Source organism: Mya arenaria, chromosome 6 (genome assembly GCF_026914265.1).
Source record: "Mya arenaria isolate MELC-2E11 chromosome 6, ASM2691426v1".
NCBI classification, from domain to species: domain Eukaryota; kingdom Metazoa; phylum Mollusca; class Bivalvia; order Myida; family Myidae; genus Mya; species Mya arenaria.
The window spans coordinates 3,087,038-3,105,303 of NC_069127.1; the positions used below are offsets into that span (position 1 = coordinate 3,087,038).

Genomic DNA, 18,266 nt, shown 5'->3' on the forward strand with positions numbered 1-18,266 from the left:
CCTTCCTTTCACAAAAGCGCTCGCGCATAACAACTACACAATGGGGGCTTAGATAAATTTATGCGTATATTTAAGATTTATAAACTCATACACCAAAATAACGCAGAGGGGTGCGTGAAACGACTTTGATAAATTCCACCTAATATTATATAAGTTTTGGTTAAGGTGTATGACTTTTATACTTTTCATGACAAGTATCTATCTAGTGTGTACTTACAATCATGTTTGGCTCTGTCATCTTGGTTAAATCATAAACATTGGGTTGCTGACGCATTAGAACTCGTTTTTTTCTGGCACCATTTATGTTTACATTCTGCCCGGTGCATGTATAAAAATGAGAGGTGATATCTCCCTAATTAAATAATACATTATCAATAAGTCAAAATTAAACGGTATGGTACTGTAGTTTGTAAAGTTTATTAAATTATATCTAGTATGCTGTTCCTTTGTCAAATATAGACATTCCACCTCGATGGTTTGTGTTCATTGAGGCATATGAAGAAAGTCGAAAAGATTTATTTTTAGAGCTATAGAAATTGTTATATGCCCCCCAAAAATCCCGAAGCAGCTGCCTCGGTGTCCCTCAGTGTAGCTACGGCACTGCCGCTATTTAATGATTTAAATTTGGAAGGTCAAATATGTTAGCAAAACAAATGCGGATACTCAATGAATTTTAAACATTCTTCTTAGTTTAAGCCTGCATGTGTTTCATGGTAAATTGATATTCAGTCATCTTACTGTCAGAGATCAGTCTGTTTCGCTTGAAAACAGGTTTATTTTCCAGGTAAAGAGTGAATGCCATGCTAGTTTGTTGACAAATGATGAGGTGTGGGTGGATGTGAAAACTATCGGAATATCTGTAAATTGTGTGTGAATTTTCCGGGAAGCTCATTTTACGTATTACAACGGCAAACAGTTCAAAATACATTTGAACGATGATATAAAATTCTATTTATGTTCGAACAGTTGTTTTTGTCTGTAATTTGTTTGGTATGAAAGCAAAAATTCGAACATTCGCCTTCAAGATCAAGAAAATGTTTGAAAAACGGGTTACCGGTAATAACCGGTATGTTGTTAATTTCCAAATATATGAAGTAAATGAAGTATACAGTGCTTCTCAAAATACTGTTAGCATTCAATTAATCTTAGTTAAACTAAGTGTGGCATTACTTAAGAAATATTACGAAGTCTGTGTCTGTGATTATAATTTTGATATTCTAAAGAGTGAACGTTAACAGTATTTAAAATCACGACTACCCTTTAATCAGCTAAATATCTTGGCTTGATTTGAGAATGCTGATATGTTTTTATTATTGATCAATGGTGGGATCAAGTGCTAGGTGCATGCACCCTAGTTTAATCCCCCAGTGTTTTCATTTACCGTTCCTTGCTGATAACTCAATATTTATCAATAGACTTATGCATTGTATTGTATTTCATTTTATATTTTTTATATTTTTTGTATAATCATTTGTCTTCCGTTCTTCTTTTGTGGACTTGTTAACTCGTACTGTAAATACTTGACTGAACATGTGGGGACTCGTGTGAAGTAATGTTTACATAAAAAACAAATCTTAAACACCCAGTATAATCTTTTTCCAGTGATCTCGCGTTATTCTGATGTTCGTGTGTCTAGTGATGTTTGTTCGTTCAGTGTCGTTGGGCCTCTGCCTTGTCCCTCTAAACTCTCTAACGTGAACGTTTGACTACTGGTTGTCTTGGTTTAAGCAATATTTTATTCAGACGATGTTAATATACCAGTATATTACAAGTAAACTGGGAAGAGATGGCTTAGAGCTAATATTAAGACCTCTCTCCTTTGACTCCTGTATTTATCATTGTATTATTGTGACTGATCTATATACATATACGTACAAATGCGGGCTTATTGGCAGCGGTGAGATGAATGGTTGTCATTCTTAATTGCAGACGATATGTTTTGGACTGCGGATGAATGCAATATTGATTGAATTTACAGGCAAACAAAGACTTTTTCGAAAGTATGCACTATCAATTTTCAAACAACGTGATATTTGAGTACTTCTGTATATTTAGAGTTACTGGCAGCCAAACCCAAAATTCAAAATTACAATTTTTTATTGGCGGACCTTGCATTGACTCAAGTGCTCTAGACGTTTTGCATTGCATGCAAACTTCATTTGTTTTCTGAGGAAATATTCGGAAAAGTAATCGTTTGTTATTTCTCACACAAGGTACAGTTATAATAGATTAATTACATATACACTGTATATATAGAAATTACTATCGGAATACATACACCGATTTTCGATTAATATAGAAGAAAAGAAAAAAAAATTGGGAAATTACTTTTTCCAAACAATAAGCTGTTGAATATCTAAATTAACGCGAATCACGCACTTCAAAGACAATATTTTAGCATATATCGACTTTTCTTAAAGGGTTCCAGCCGTCAGTATCTTAAAAAATTCTTATTATTAACCATTGGATATGCATTCAACCTCTATAGCCAATAAAAGTACACCATCGGATTTGCCTCGCCGGGACTAAACCGCAGCACACAATTAATCAAAGCACTGAAAGTGCTGATGGACGGTGACATTGTTCGGTCTGCAGAACTAAGTCCTTCCTCTTATAAACACAGAAAATCATCGGAACCTAATCTTGAATAAAGAAGCATAATTTGAACACTTTTAAGTGAGGACAATAAGACAATGCTTCAAACCAAATATCTGAGCTTGATATTTATTTTCCAAACATAATTATTCATCTTAATGCTGTAGCTTTGAAAAGTTGATGAAAATGTCACCTGGCAATATCATCGTTAATGTTTGTTTGCAGAACTACTTCATAGTCAAAATTTCATTCCAGTTGCATAACAAATACGCTAAAAGGACACAATCAAGATAACTGAAGCATAACATTAACAGATGTTTTTTAAAACAGTATACATGGTCCAAAGTTCAATGTTGTACTCAAAATTAAAAACGTAGGCCTTAGCTGAAGCAACTGTGCACAAGATGATCAATTTGCAAGAAAAACAATTGTCGAAAACTGACATAAACTTGGTATTAATGTGTAGAATGCATTGAATCTTACTAACTGAAGTACCACATAGTTTACAATTTATTTTAGCTAAGCAGTGATTTTGTATTTTTCCATTAAAAATATTACTGAGTATGTCTACGAAGGTATATAGCTTAAATATACCACCGGTTTGGAGTAAGCCTTTGTAGCACAGTGGATACAACACTGGACTGCTATTTTTTACATTTTGGTCCTTTCTCTATAATTATGATTCAAAGCATAACACATTCTATTAAATAATTGTCCTGAGTTGCGTTACAGGAAAAAAAATGGTGCCAATCTGGTGTACAGTCCCTTTAAAGTAACACGAGAACATCAATGATGAATTGTTTTCCAAACATAGCAACATTTTATTGCAGAGGCCACAAAAATAAAAAAGTAAGTGAAAATGTCACAATCATGGTTAGCCAAACACAACATTTATAATTATTCTTAAAGCAGTACATTTTATGAAAGAGGGTCAAAAGGTCACAGTAAAGAAGATCTGAGGACAATATTGATAATTGTTTTGCAAAACTTACTGAACTTTCGTTGCAGTACCTTAGAATAGAAAAGATGGTCAAACGGTAATTATAAAGGTTATCCAAGTACAATAATATTGATTTTTGTTTTAAAAGTTATACACATGGTCTAAATTTCTTTGCTGTTGCTTCAAAAATAGAATGTATGTCAAAAATCATATTCTATGTCATCAAAGCACAACATTGCTTTTTGTTTTGAAAACTGTACTAAAAACTTTCATTGAAGTAGCTTAAAAATAGGAAAGTATGTCGAAAGGACAACGTTATCAAAGCACAATTTTGATTTTTGATTTCGAATCAATGGTCTTAATTTCATGGCTGAAGCTTCAAATTTTAATGTGTGTCAAAAGGCCATAATCTAGGTCATCAAAAGACAACATTAAATATTGTTTTCAAAACTGACTAAAATGCTATAGCTCTAAAAAATAATTAGGTCAAAAAGGTCCCAGTCAGGGTCATCCGAGAACGACATATATAAATATATGTTTGTTTTCAAAACAATACAAATGTCAAGTTTTCATTGATGAAGCTTTAAAAAACATATTCAACAACTTCAGGAAATGTGTGAATAACTTAGCCTTTGTCGATCATACTAACATATTTCCTTGACGAGTTGTATAATACAGTCTATTATATGATGACGAGTCTTGGTATCTTTTTATCAAAATATTCTTTAAGTAAAAACAGCAAAAACAACTTACCTGTTTTACTTCTTTTGTAAACAAGAGCTGTCACAGAGACTGCGTGCTCGACTATTACGCCGCTGTTCAGTGTAAGGATTAAAAAGTTTTGTCGAAACATGGATCACTGTAAAATTAGATTAAATTTCAATGCAATACATTATGTATTTGTTGAGATATTAACATGAATGTGGTTACATGGAAAATTTTAAGTCCAATGCTTGAAACTTTAACCAGTATTTCTAAGTTGCATAATAAAGGGGCAAAAATGATAAAATATAAAAGATAGAGTTATCTTTCCTGATTATTTAAGAAGGTTGAATAGTTGGGACCCTGTGTATAAAGTTTCAATGCAATACATGATGTATTTGAATTTATATGTCAAATAATAAAGCAAAACCTTAACCAGAATTTTCAAGTCGAATAATAAAGCAGTGTTCGACACTAACGGGTCCCGGGATCCCGAGGACACCAATTTTTCAGGAGGGACAAATTTTTGAAAGGGTCATTATTTGCATTAAATGCAAACTAGAGTTATCTTACTTGGTTAATTAGGAAGGTTGGATGGTTGAGTACCATTGTATAAAATCTTAATACAATACATCAAGTAGTTGCTGAGATATCAACCTATGTGTGCTTACATGCAAAACCTTAACCAGAATTTCAAAGTCAAATAATAAAGGCCCATTTTTTTCATTAAATTCAAATAAGTGTTATCTAACTTCATTAATTTAGTAGGTTAGATAGGTGGGAATACATATCTAAAGTTTCAATGCAATACATGATGTATTTGCTGCGATAATGACAATGATAATTAAAGGTGCTTACATGCAAAACCTTAACCAAGGTGTGACGTCGACGCTTGGGTGAGTAGTATAGCTCTCCATATTCTTCGAATAGTCGAGCTAAAAACAGGATACATGTACCATTAAAGTGATGCTATTCTCTGCACTACAAGCATGCATTGCAAAAATTTGTATTAGTAAAAATTTCAAACCAAAAAATCATGCGATCATTCTCACACTGTTTGTAAGAAGAATACATATAAAGGTGATATCAAGTACAGCAGAAAGGAATAAAAACAAAAAACTAATTGTGACATCATAATGGTCACCGGTAAGATGAAGTCATAGATTACTATGTGTTCATGACGTCATTTCCTATTTAAACCAATATAGTACCCCATTCAGTACCCAACGTGATTGAAAGTTTTTATCAGGAGATAAGATAAATATCACATTTTCCTCTTAAGAATTGATTGGAAATTTAATTTGACATTTTTTCATCACAATGAATACAAAATGACAAATTGTCATTTGAAAAAAAACATTCTTGTCTATGAATTTGTTTAAAAACATGTGGAAGGATACTATAAGTTCCATGGTCAGTAGGTAGCCCGCGATATGGGATATTCAATGTAAAGGAAACCATATTGCGGTGGAGTGAAGCTCGAACCTAAATATGGATTCTTGCCCCCCATATTTCCAATACTATGTCACCTACTAACCCTGTAATGTAAGTATAACGTTGACAACCTCTTACCCTGTTTAAATGTTTTATTTATTCATTGAAATATTCATCAAATCCGAATAAAGATGCCATTTTGGTGTAATTTAAATTTGGAAAATGGAAAAATGTGGTGTCACCGCGTGACCTGTCCTTGACCAACAGCGGTGTTTCATAAATATTGGAGTTGTTATATTTTTTTGACCAATTGAAATAGACCAATGTTATATTGATATACCCATGTGTATTTAGGAGAGAACAAATGTGTGATGGCTGTATTTAACTGGATATAAAGTATACAAGTAAATAAAAAAAACACGAAAAAAAAAATCTTTATGAATAAACATTATTCAGAATGGGTGGAGTGATCGATGATAATGAGCCCTTCTTAATCATTAAGCTAGTTACTTTAGGTCATTCAATTGACTTAGAAAACAACCTCATTGTCTAATTCATTGTCGACGTAAAATCTTATGCAGGGATTGTGCATCAGGTGAGTGACAGTAGGCTGAGGAAAAACCAAACTTGAAGAATGAAATTGTTAATGATTAAGGATAGCACTTCATTTATGCCTATCTGAAATTTCATTTGCTTAATTGTAGGCTTATTCTATTTTTGTTGTTAAAGCTGCACTCACACAGATTGAAAGTATTGACAACTTCTTTATTTTTTGTCTTCGAACGAGCCATTTTTTTGCGAAAATCCATGGAAACCAGTAATATAAGACTGCTGACAAAAAATCAGATCATAGATTCTTATACTTAACTTCAAAAATTGATGTTTTATGCATTTTTTCTTTAACCGTTAGTATCAGTTTAAGCCATTAAGCATCGATTTTTGAACATATATATGAAAATCTAAGATCTGATATTTTGTCAGATATCTTATTATTGGTTTGCACATATATTTTTACGCAATAATTTGCTCTTTCCAAAACAAAAAATAAAAGAAGGTGTGGGAGTGCAGCTTTAAGGGCTCATTATTTCTTAGTCTAAACAAGTTGATGTTCAAATTAAGAGTCTTCTTATCCATAAACATCTATTAAAACAAGTTTTTAAAAAAGAGGGTGTTTTGAAAATATCAAAATTGAATTAAGGAAAAGAATTTCATATTTATCAGGTTTGAACTGACATTTCCAAATGCTTTACCCTTTGGAACAAGCCATGTGGTAACTAAGAAATATGTCAAGTCCAAGATATACGCATTAGCACAAAATAAACCAAGCACAATTTTGATCACAATTCACACACTGTGCAAGCATGTCAAAACATGGCCATGTTAAAATTGCAAAATTTCCTTCTGATTGAAAAAAAATCACAGGCTGTCAGACTAAATAACTGACACTCCTTTTCTATAAAAGTTCATGCTGTCTTCAGAAATAAATTGAAATAACGAATAAGGGTAATGTAACATTCTGCCAAAGGGGGAAGTGCATTCATAGTATGTGGATGTCCTGGATTAAATATGCAAATTAACATACCAGGTCTCTGTTTGGAGGAAGAATACATGTATATGTATATACAAGGGTTATGCATGATTTTCTCTGAAGGGATCTGTTGGCCTTGAACATTTCAGTAATATGGCTTGTTTTTATTGATCTTTTTTAGACATACATGTTTGATGCTTGATAGGCATACCAATGAGAATGATTTGCCCAAAAATGCAACAGAACAATTTCAGGGGCGTAGCCAGCGTTACACACTTACGCACATGCGTAACATCAATTTGAAAAACGAAAAAATGGCCAAACATGGCATCAAAGTCGAGGGTTATGTTTTCACATCATAATAAAACCTTTAATAAAGGGAAGATCAGCTATAGAAAGCATTGTTCCTCTGTGCTAGATATCTAACACAGCCTTAAAAATCACTTAATTTTTTTTCCGTGGGGAGCAGCCCCCCCCTTAACCTCCTACGGTTACAGGAATTCCCCATCCCATAGCCTCTCACATTTAGTACAGCCTGGCTACGCCCTTGAATTTAATTAATTGCCAAAAAATGTCAAAATCCTGTCTACATTCTAGTATTTTGATTTTTTTTTTCATTGAGTAAGACCCTTTTGAGCTATTTAAACACTGTAAATATCCGTAAAGCTATATGCATGTATACAATATTGATATCCCCAGCATGCACAATTAAGTTATGCATTATTTTTTACCATTGTTAATTTTAACATACAAGAAAATACTGTAATTTACACTTACCTGAAAAAAGTGTAGTAAATGATAGAGAATAAATAAGTGGCAGATTTCAAATCAAGGCATTTAAGGCTCACCAGAGGCTTAGCACCATCCAGATGATACCGACAGGCTAGCTCCGTGTCCTAATGCCAGGATCATTTATAGTAACTTTATCTTGTTGAAAAGTTTAATACTTGACTAGTCCAAATAAACAGCAACTTCAGAGTCTTGGACAAGTTTTGTTTTGGCGAGTCTTCATGTCCACATCCAACTTTTTCTCCTAGCCAAGAATGACATTTCAAGCACTAAGTTTATTTAGTTCAAATAATTGTACATTGAATGATTTTTTACCATTTTTGATATGGCACATCACATAGTGAACACATCTATAATTTTCGACTTGATGCAAATTGAGCTTCAAGATGACACGCATCAGCCAGATAGGTCCAAAATGGCAATGCTATGTTGACAGAAGCTGATCGGAATTTAAGTGTTTAATGAAACACTTGTGTAATTATACACACTTGTGTGATTAAACAATGATATTGGCTCAAGATAAATTATGTGAAACTTTCATGTTCCTGTTTTGCAATGCAATCCTTAATATTGAAGTGTTGTTACAGTTGAAGAAAATATTTTACTATGGTATGAATCAGATCAACATGGCATAAAGGCAACCAAATTATGCACTGGTCAGTCAATTGTAACCCCCCCCCCCCCCCAGATCTTGGGAATAGCAGGGACTTAAACTTTCAGTACAGCCAAAACCGGCTAAATTCCATACCATGCAGAGACGAACAGTTGGTAAAATCCCCACCAAAGTCCCTGCACCCCGGGGATTCTAGGCAAGGCCAATTACCCGCTGTATTTAAAACAGACAAAACCACCGCATTTACCCGGCAATGTGGGGCCACCTGAAAAGCATAAACACGACCCATTTCACCGGCTATTCCTCGTATATACCCGGACCTGGGGTGGCCGTGGTTACAATTGACTGGTGCATTAATATCACAATTTTAAAGAAAATCTGAAATACCCTACTGAACTATGCAGAAAGATGACAACTGTGACGCAGATGCAAATTGTTTCGAGTTATTTATATAATCATTATTTTTCACATCAATATTTGCAACAATTATTAACATCATTAATGCTAGTAATGGCACGAAGCAAAACGACGTCATTGTTTTTTGGATTTTCACTTAGTTTGTATTTCCGTGTTTTACTGCAACTTACTTTTAGTGGTGGGTGACCTTTCACCAGATGTATTTCAGTCATTAATTGTATTGCGTTAAATTCAGCCAATTTGACCACAAGGTGATGATGTTATTCAATTAATTATTTTTAATTCTCCTTTTTAGCACTAACAATCCATTGTAAAACTCGAGTGTGATGCCTTAAATCCGATTTGACATCGGAAATTCCACGGACATGTATTGGTTCATCCGCCATCTTGGATAAACCGGGTCATTTTGGGTCATGCCATTAACACATCATATTTTGATGATTCTACTAAAAGAGTCTACAGTATGATATATATTTTAAAATATTTCGATAGTTCAAAGTATTGAATTAATTATGTTTAGCAACAATGTACTTCAGTATTCAGTTCGAAACATTTACGGATTTAATTTTATCGATACAGTAAAATGGCCGAGGAGTTCCGAATGAAAATTTGTAGTAATGTAGTGGAACTATTTCCATGTAGTAGTCAATATTGGCGAAAATTTATCAATATAAATATTTGATTTCAGTACCAATTGTCAATAAAATATACATGACCCACTTCTCTCACTATTCGCCCAGACATTTTAGAAAAAAACTATGTAACAACCACTTTAAATCAGCTGTGTATTCAAAACAATGATAGAACTATTTACTGAGCGCACTTGCGTTCTTTGGCTTGTAGTTTGCTCGGCTGATGTGCCTACTTAGGACGGGCCCTGAGGGGCACCGTCCAAAAACGGCGTTAAATTCGGCGGAGCTCGAGAAAGCACTTGAAAATTCTCAACGGTGGTAATCATACCGATGAAGTACTGGCTTAAGAGCCGAAGTTCTTTCGAATTATATTTTTCTGTCAGCGATGTATTACCGATGTTCTATCGATGCGCCACCGATGACTGGAGCTAGAGCGGAGTGATACCGTTGCGCAGCCATTGTACTACCAATTCTCGCCACAGATATACCGGAACACAAATTTGGCTTTATTCGCGGCACTAGTATAGCAGCGCAACGTTGTCACTAAAATCTTTAATGCATAATCAGGACATCGTCATAACAAAATTCCACTGCAGACGACGGCGAAGTATTTTAACATGCTCAAATATTTCTGCCGTTGCGCTGCCGGAGCGAGCAACGGGACTACAATTGTAGTATAACGGCAACACTATTGTTAAGCTTCGTTAAAGTCGGTAGAGCCCCGTAATGGTTTCAGTGGCTTCAATCTGATTCGTACTGGTACAAATGTGGCACCGGTAAAGCTCCGACTTTAAAACAGGTCATGTGTGACAGGTTCTTTAATATGAGATTTTCCACTGTTCTGGGTTAATCCATTCGGGTTTTAACTATTTTCATTCATGAAAATAGCGGGCTCATTTCTTCGACAACAATCTATATATCTATCTCCCATGAAAGGAACTACGATAATTGCAAAACTGTTTACGCCCATAGCGACCTAATAAGTATTCATTAATTTATTTAAAAACATGTACACCAGGACAAATTACAATAACAAAATAGCGCAAGTCCGCACTTTATATAAGAAAACCCCTTTTAGTGGTTGGAGCTGTCTTCAATACATAATTGTCAAAAGAAATTCAAATAAAATGCATTCGATTTCAAACTTTGGCAAAGCATGTATTTTTTTCTATTGAAAAGAAATGCATAAATTAAAATACTTTGGTACACTATTCAAACAATTGTAAATCTAGCATGTCTCTACCGCCAAGGTTTAATCACGTCCTTGTGATCATTAAACACAACTTCAGAACTAGACGCAACTGCAATATAATACTTCGAAATTGAAGAAATCGATTCTTCATATGATGATTAAGAGTTTGCAGATATAATGTCAATTCCAATAAGAAGAGTTTTCTCCCCTGACTCCCCTGGCATATTCATCTAAAAGAGATTTTCAGAGTCAATTATACCATGGTATCCATGAAGTGTAACTGAAAATGTTACTGTGGTTGCCGACTTTGCATCATCTGTTGTCTATTTAGGATAGTTCAAAAACGCATGAAGTATTGTAACTTTATAATGGAATAAAAAGATATCACTTTTGATGAGTGAATCAATATCTTACACCTACAGTCTAAATAAAATACCGATTAAAGGTTTACATTAATTGATACATATTAAACAACCATTGTGTCATTCAAAATGTCATTACCAACTTTACTGGTCTTCTTTGACTTGTGGTTTCTTGTAAACCAAACTTTGACTCCCCCCAGTGAACTGTGTTTTCTCTCACCATAAGGCAGTAATCCACCCTCTCGTTGATTGTCTGTTGGGCGTTGACCAGTGTGCCTGTAAACAAGTATATGTTTGAGTTTCCAAATACCGTCCTTGTCTTAGTATAAATGTTTCAAGTTTATATACAAATCATTGTTTATGGAATCATTGCATATAAAATACATTTATTTTAAAAATGATATTTTATGCGTAGAAAATTGATTTATTACACTTTGTAATTATCTACATGTAAACACGTTATATGTTTCAAGTAATTAACATTCTTAAAAATGATATGCTTATAAAAATGAACACGATTGTTTGGTCCATCTGCATGCACATCATCACATAATTGTCCAAGAATATTTTAAACATTCTGCTATAAAAATAATATAAGTTAAGGTTTTATAAGTCAAATCGTAAGAAATACTATTGTAGGATTAACCCAAGATAGTCGCAGAACATTCGAAGGACTGTTAAAATTCGTTTAACGCAGGTTATTCGTAGGAATATCGTACTATCGTATGATATTCCCTCCATTCGGAGGGCAATATTTATACATGCTGGGACTTATAAGAGGTTATATGCAGATAAACTTGTTTAAAACCCCAAGGAACTCGTGTACCATTTTCAAGGTGTGATCATATATTGATAAAGCTATTTTGATGCGGGTGTGTTCTGTGTATGGTGTCTCTCGTCTAGTGTCGTGCGGGCCCTTGTGCCACGAAACAGGGTTTATACTTGTATTGTTACTACTACGCTTGTCCTTAAAGTTTTTATTCCACCATTGACATACTTTCCTACGACAGTCGAACAAGACATTTTATCTCTGAACACTACTTTCAAATTAACTTCTCCCAAGTCCCCTCTTCTGTAGTCATCATCGGTTTTACCAAGAAACCATCATTTATATTTTATACTTGGTAATGGTTAGTCGGATGATAAGTCAGATGACTATGACCAGTTAACATCCGACTTACCATGGTTTTGTAATTGGCACAAAGACCAAACTAAATATTACGTAGAGAGATAGAAACACCCAAATCAACATACAGGTTCACAATAATATCAATTGTATATCAACAAATGGTTGAGTCAACGCTTTATAACTGTTATCAAAAACAAAATGAAATGAGTGAAATCAATTAACCAAGCAATGCATTTATATTTCACGATCATAGATACTTCACTTGCAGGCTATACCGGTGAAGAACACAAATGAACACCATAGTGGTAAACCAGCAGCCGGTGGGCAGGCAAATGCTGATCGGGCCCGTCCATGGCCATAGGGACTGGGATAGCGGGATATGTGCCTGCTTCTCCGACTGCAACTCATGTGAGTAACTGTAACACCAGGCAACACTGTACTCAGTCATAGCAGTTGGTTAGATATTATTACCTACAATTTTCTATATCAGTAAGTATAATAGCCTTTCTTGATTCATGTGTATGTGCACTTATTTCCGATGAGCGGTTTGACAATCAATGACATTTCAAATTTTAACCATATGATTTTGATCTGCTTTTGTGCTGGTACAACATCTTTTTCTTATCGTAATTATTGTGCGTTCACATGTCACATGAAGATGTTATATGATACGCATACCCCTTGGAATATCAATTTAACGTAGCATGCAGTATAAAATAAATGCGAAATGAAATAAGTGTATTTTTACATCATGAATGCCGATGTCCTTTTACGGGATTTCTGTTACAGTTTAACGTATTTTTATAATAGCTGCTTTATTTCTAAACATGCAATTACTATATGCTCGAAACCAAAGCTTTAATTTAGCCCTTGTTTTTTATCAGTGATTATGACGTACTGCTGCCTGGCGTGCGCAATCTGTAACATCTCGATACGGGCCGGAGAGTGTATGTTTATGCCCTGGTGTGTGCCCGGGGGTCTAATTGCTCTCAGGGCCCGAATCAGGACGCTTGGAGGCATCGAGGTACGTTGAGGTTGATAAAAAGCTATTATATATCCATACAGACGGGAGGGTGTATGCGCATGTCCTAGTGTGTCCATGGGGGTCGCATGGCCCCTATGACCCACTTAAGGACCCTGTCGTAATCGTAATTAATCGTAATATTTGTGTACATGTATATCATTAAAATACAAATACATATCAGAAGAAAAAAGCGATTCCTTATCTCAACTCCTGCTGCGGAGTTGTTTTTATACGACGATGAAGATAGGTACAAAAGGTGGAATATGCGATTATATCAATACACGGATATAATTCAATACGGAACAAAAGTCATACGTATCGAAAGGTAGGGATAACTCATGTCGATGAACAGAACAGAACAGAACACAAGTTTATTTCCACACATAACCTCACACATATATACATCAATGAATGGACTATGATAGTCCATGATCATTGCCATTATTTGACACTTGCTTGGCGGTGTATTTATGTTTTTTTAACTAGTTGAGATATTTTATAGTAACAAAAATAGTAGCAAATGTTAATCAAAAGCAGATCCTTACTACAACTATATAACGGCTTGTATTAATACATATATTAATCATGTATCATGTTAAGTAATGAAACTCTATCTCTGTGCAAATGCTTTATACACGAAAATAGAAAAATTCTTTAACAAATCAGTATGCTCTGTATTCAGCAATTATATTGTTTTAAACATATTTGGATTAGTACGATAATATCTAGGAATATATTCAGACCAACTTCTGTATATAACCGATGCGACGATAATCTTAATGGGCTTAAAGCAATTCTGAATTTTAGTACAATAACACACTTAAGATAGGGTTTTAATTCAAAATCAGAAATGTTTCTATAAAAATAAAGCTCTTGAGGAGTCTGACAATCTGCTGTTTAAAATTTGAACATAACCGTCTCGTATTCGTTGCTTCAAAAATTACACAAAACATGAAATATCACCAACTCCTTGTGCAAGCAAAACTTGAAGAAACCCTCACATATTTATCATTGGCATACTTAAAACTTTAAGCCAGTATTTAATGATATTTATAATGCATTGCGGCAGTAGATCTAATCTGTCCGTCTCATTTTGTGTTGTTGTTTTAACCGAAAGTAAAAAATTTATGAATTTGGTGTGTATCCTTTCAATTGGCAATCGTTTTGAAAATCCTCAAACTTCTAAACCATATAATAGGATAGGTCTAATAAGTTTGTCAAAAAGTTCCAATTTATTTTCAGGTGTTATATTCGTAAATCTGTGTTATATCCCGTTGGGTTTGCTTGTTCTGAAGATATTTAGCAGTTCCTAAAATCTTTATTGCAGTATTTATTACAAAGAACACACTTATCTTCAGTCAAGGAGGATAGTGAAATATGTCATTAATTATGATTATTATAGATAGGCATTGTATCAATATTTTAGACAAACCTGCGACAAAGGCCTGCAAGAGAGAATACGTATAATATGTCATATTTAAAGGTTAACAAAACACAAAACGAAATCTGTATGATACAAACACAATAACTACATCAATTGGCAGGCATTTTATAAATCAAATATGATACATACGTTGATACGCCGATCACCTGGTGTTTCTTGAAAATATGAAGTAGCATGCACCTTACGAACAATAAACATTTGCACAAATAATAACCAATACCAGGAAGATATAATTTGACTATTTATTAGATTGTTTAAAAGAATTCAGATTGATTCAAACTTACGTAGAGCATATAAAAATATCGCAGAGGCATCAATACAACATTGGGTTTGAAGGGCCAAAACACAAATTTGTCAAACAATCAAATTTTATGTAATTTTAAGGGTTCAATATTTAGGAAACGCAAGACATGTGAACTTTATATTCGTGTGTTGGTGATTTGCCAGCTTACCAAATTTTACCAAAGAGAAATTGAACATGCTTTAGTTAATAAAAGCATTTACAGTCAAACTTAAGGGTGAGAGTCAAATAATGAAATATTATTAAAATAGTTGACACTATGAAATCATCAATACTTTTTTTGGCGATTGCATCTATTCGAAAGATTGTTACCAGGATTGATTTTAATTCACATTTTCAAATTTCGTATATCTTATTCGAAATGCCTTCACCAAGAAACCATTTTACATCGTTATATGATGAGTCTTGAATAATCTGATACAAAATCATTATTTTTCATTGTCGAAAGCTTTTTCCGATTGAACGAAAACGGATTTTCAGCAAATCTATATAAACTAAATTGTATGTTTCACTTAAAATAAGGAAAAACTGAAATGTTTTCTTTTCTGGCCTTCCCTACAAATTTCTTTTATAAAAGATTATTGATATGATGAAATACGAATAAACCTTCTATACAAGAAATCCTATTTGATCCATTGTATCAACTCAAATTCTTTCTGAATTGCATTTAATGGTAATTAAAAATAATACTTCAAATGAATCGACCAGACGGAATGGAATCCAGTGCGTGCAATCATAAACGGATAACACACTCCAGTGATTATAACCTCACCGATAAATACCCCTTTTGAAATTAAAGTCATATCATGCACACCTCTACTGTACTCATATATTGCATGTCATTAATAAAACGGGTTTAACTTAAAAGATTTGTCATCCAAAGGTAGTTCATAAACACATTAATTATATTTGACAACCTGTATAACATTATACCTTAAAACTATCAAGAAAGCAGAGTGTAACCTTTGTTCGTTATCATATGTTAGTGCCCCATGCGTTTCATTAGATATTTGTTATAAGCATCGTATCATATGATGCGTTCGATGTTTTTCCTTGTCCTGCTAAATATGTTTGCATCGAACATATTTCGAATAAGAGCATAGTTCTGGTCGTGTATCAATATGACTGCAGAATGTAATACCCGCATGTTTAAGGGTTCCATCGGCGGTGACTGCATGGCAGTAGATGTTATTGTCGTCTAAATTATGACTTCATCTGCGGTGACTACAAAGCAAAACATATTTTATTCATCCGTTTCAGGGGCCCACCTGTAGTGACTGCATGGCAATAATTGTTATGACCGTCTGTTTCATGGCTACATCTGCGGTGATTGCAAAGCAAAATCTATTTTATTCGTCCGTTTAGGGGCCCACCTGTAGCGACTGCTTGACAATAACTGTTATGACCGTCTGTTTCATTGTTCCATCCGTGGTGACTGCATGGCAATAAATGTTATGACTGTCTGTTTCAAGCTTCCAAATGTGGCGACTGAATGACAATAAATGTAATGCCCGCCTGTTTCACGTTTCCATCGGCGGTGACTGCACGGCAATAAATGTTATGACCGTCTGTTTCAGGGTTCCAAATACGGTGCATGCATGGCGAACATTATTATAACAGCCTGTTTCAAGGTTCCAAATGTGGCGACTGTATGGCAATAATTGTTATGTCTGTCTTTTATAGGGTTCCATCTGCGGTGACTACATTGGCAATAAATGTTGTTCCAGTCTGTTCTAGAGTTCAATATGCAGTGACAGCAATACATGTTATGTCCGTCCGTTACAGGGTTCCATCTGCTGTGACTGCATGGTAAATAACGTTATGTCCGTCTGCTTCAGGGTTACATCTACTGTGACTGCATGGCAAAAAATGTTATGCCCGTCTGTTTCAAGGTTCCATCTGCGCGGACTGAATGGTTAATAACGTTATGTTCGTCTGTTTTATGGCTCTATCTACGGTGATTGCATGGCAATAAATGCCAAACTATGTTTAGCCTGTCTGTTTCAGGGTTCCAAACGCGGTGACTTCATGGCAATATATGTTATGCCCGTCTGTTTTAGGGCTCTATCTGTGGTTACTCTATGACAAAATCTATTTTATACATCTGTTTTAGGGGTCCATCTGTAGCAACTACATGGCAATACATGTTATGCCCGTCTGTTTGAGAAGTTCCATCTACGGGGACTGCATGGCAATACATGTTATGCCCGTCTGTTTCTGCGTTCCATCTGCGGAAAGTGTATGGCAATACATGTTATGCCAGTCTGTTTCTGCGTTCCATCTGCGGAGACTGCATGACAATAAATGTTATGACCGTCTGTTTCAAGTTTCCATCTGCGAAGACTGCATGGCAATAAATATTATGACCGTCTGTTTCAAGTTTCCATCTGCGAAGACTGCATGGTAATAAATGTTATGACCGTCTGTTTCAAGGTTCCATCTGCGATGACTGCATGACAATACATGCTACGACCGTCTGTTTTAAGGTTCCATCTGCGGTGACTTCATGGCAATAAATATTATGACCGTCTGTTTCAGGGTTCCATCTGCGGTGACTGCATGGCAATAAATATTATGACCGTCTGTTTCAGGGTTCCATATGCAGTGACTGCATGGCGATGTCATGCTTTCCCTTGTGTGCCATTTGCCAGATGCAGAGAGAACTCGAAGCTATGGGCCTCTAAATTGACCAGCAGCCCGAGCGATTTCTGATAGAAGATCTTGAAGAGATCATTACACGAATAATGAACCTTGTACATAAAACTAGAACATGCATGTTTTATTTTTGTAAACATAGAAACTTCACTAGTGTTGTGAATAGTTATTGTTTTATTATTTCTACAATAGCTGTTTAGAAAGGAATGCGATATTAAAGCATGATATCTGTGTTTTATTAATTTGAGTGTCATGACAATAACACTGTTAACTGAGCGAAACCAACATGTAAAATCTCGTATTGGCTTAATTCTACTTCTACGTCGACCTGCTTTCTTGTATCCAATTTTAAAGGCAAAAGTAGAGGAATGGACGCAGATGAGTTTAAGACACGTTTGCGAAACCATATAAAAAGGTAGTCTTCTTAAACGTAAAGTTAAACTTGGTGGTATTTGAGGTATGAGAACTATGCACATAGGGGCTATCAATATAATATTAAGTATAGGAAT

At 34.7% G+C, this 18,266-nt stretch overlaps 1 protein-coding gene across 2 annotated transcripts; it reads left to right on the forward strand.

The window, feature by feature from the left end:
- The first annotated feature begins 2,006 nt into the window (after positions 1-2,006).
- Positions 2,007-17,988, forward strand: LOC128239179 (placenta-specific gene 8 protein-like). 2 transcript variants are annotated; one of them, XM_052955686.1, is made up of 4 exons: positions 2,007-2,213; positions 12,602-12,741; positions 13,218-13,357; positions 17,694-17,988. In XM_052955686.1, exons 2-4 carry the CDS (start codon positions 12,624-12,626, stop codon positions 17,784-17,786), a joined length of 351 nt encoding a protein of 116 aa, XP_052811646.1. In that variant the 5' UTR covers positions 2,007-2,213; positions 12,602-12,623; the 3' UTR covers positions 17,787-17,988. The 2 variants fall into 2 exon arrangements, with proteins under 2 accessions (XP_052811646.1, XP_052811645.1); XM_052955685.1 differs by having other exon boundaries at positions 2,011-2,186.
- Positions 17,989-18,266: the final 278 nt, after the last annotated feature.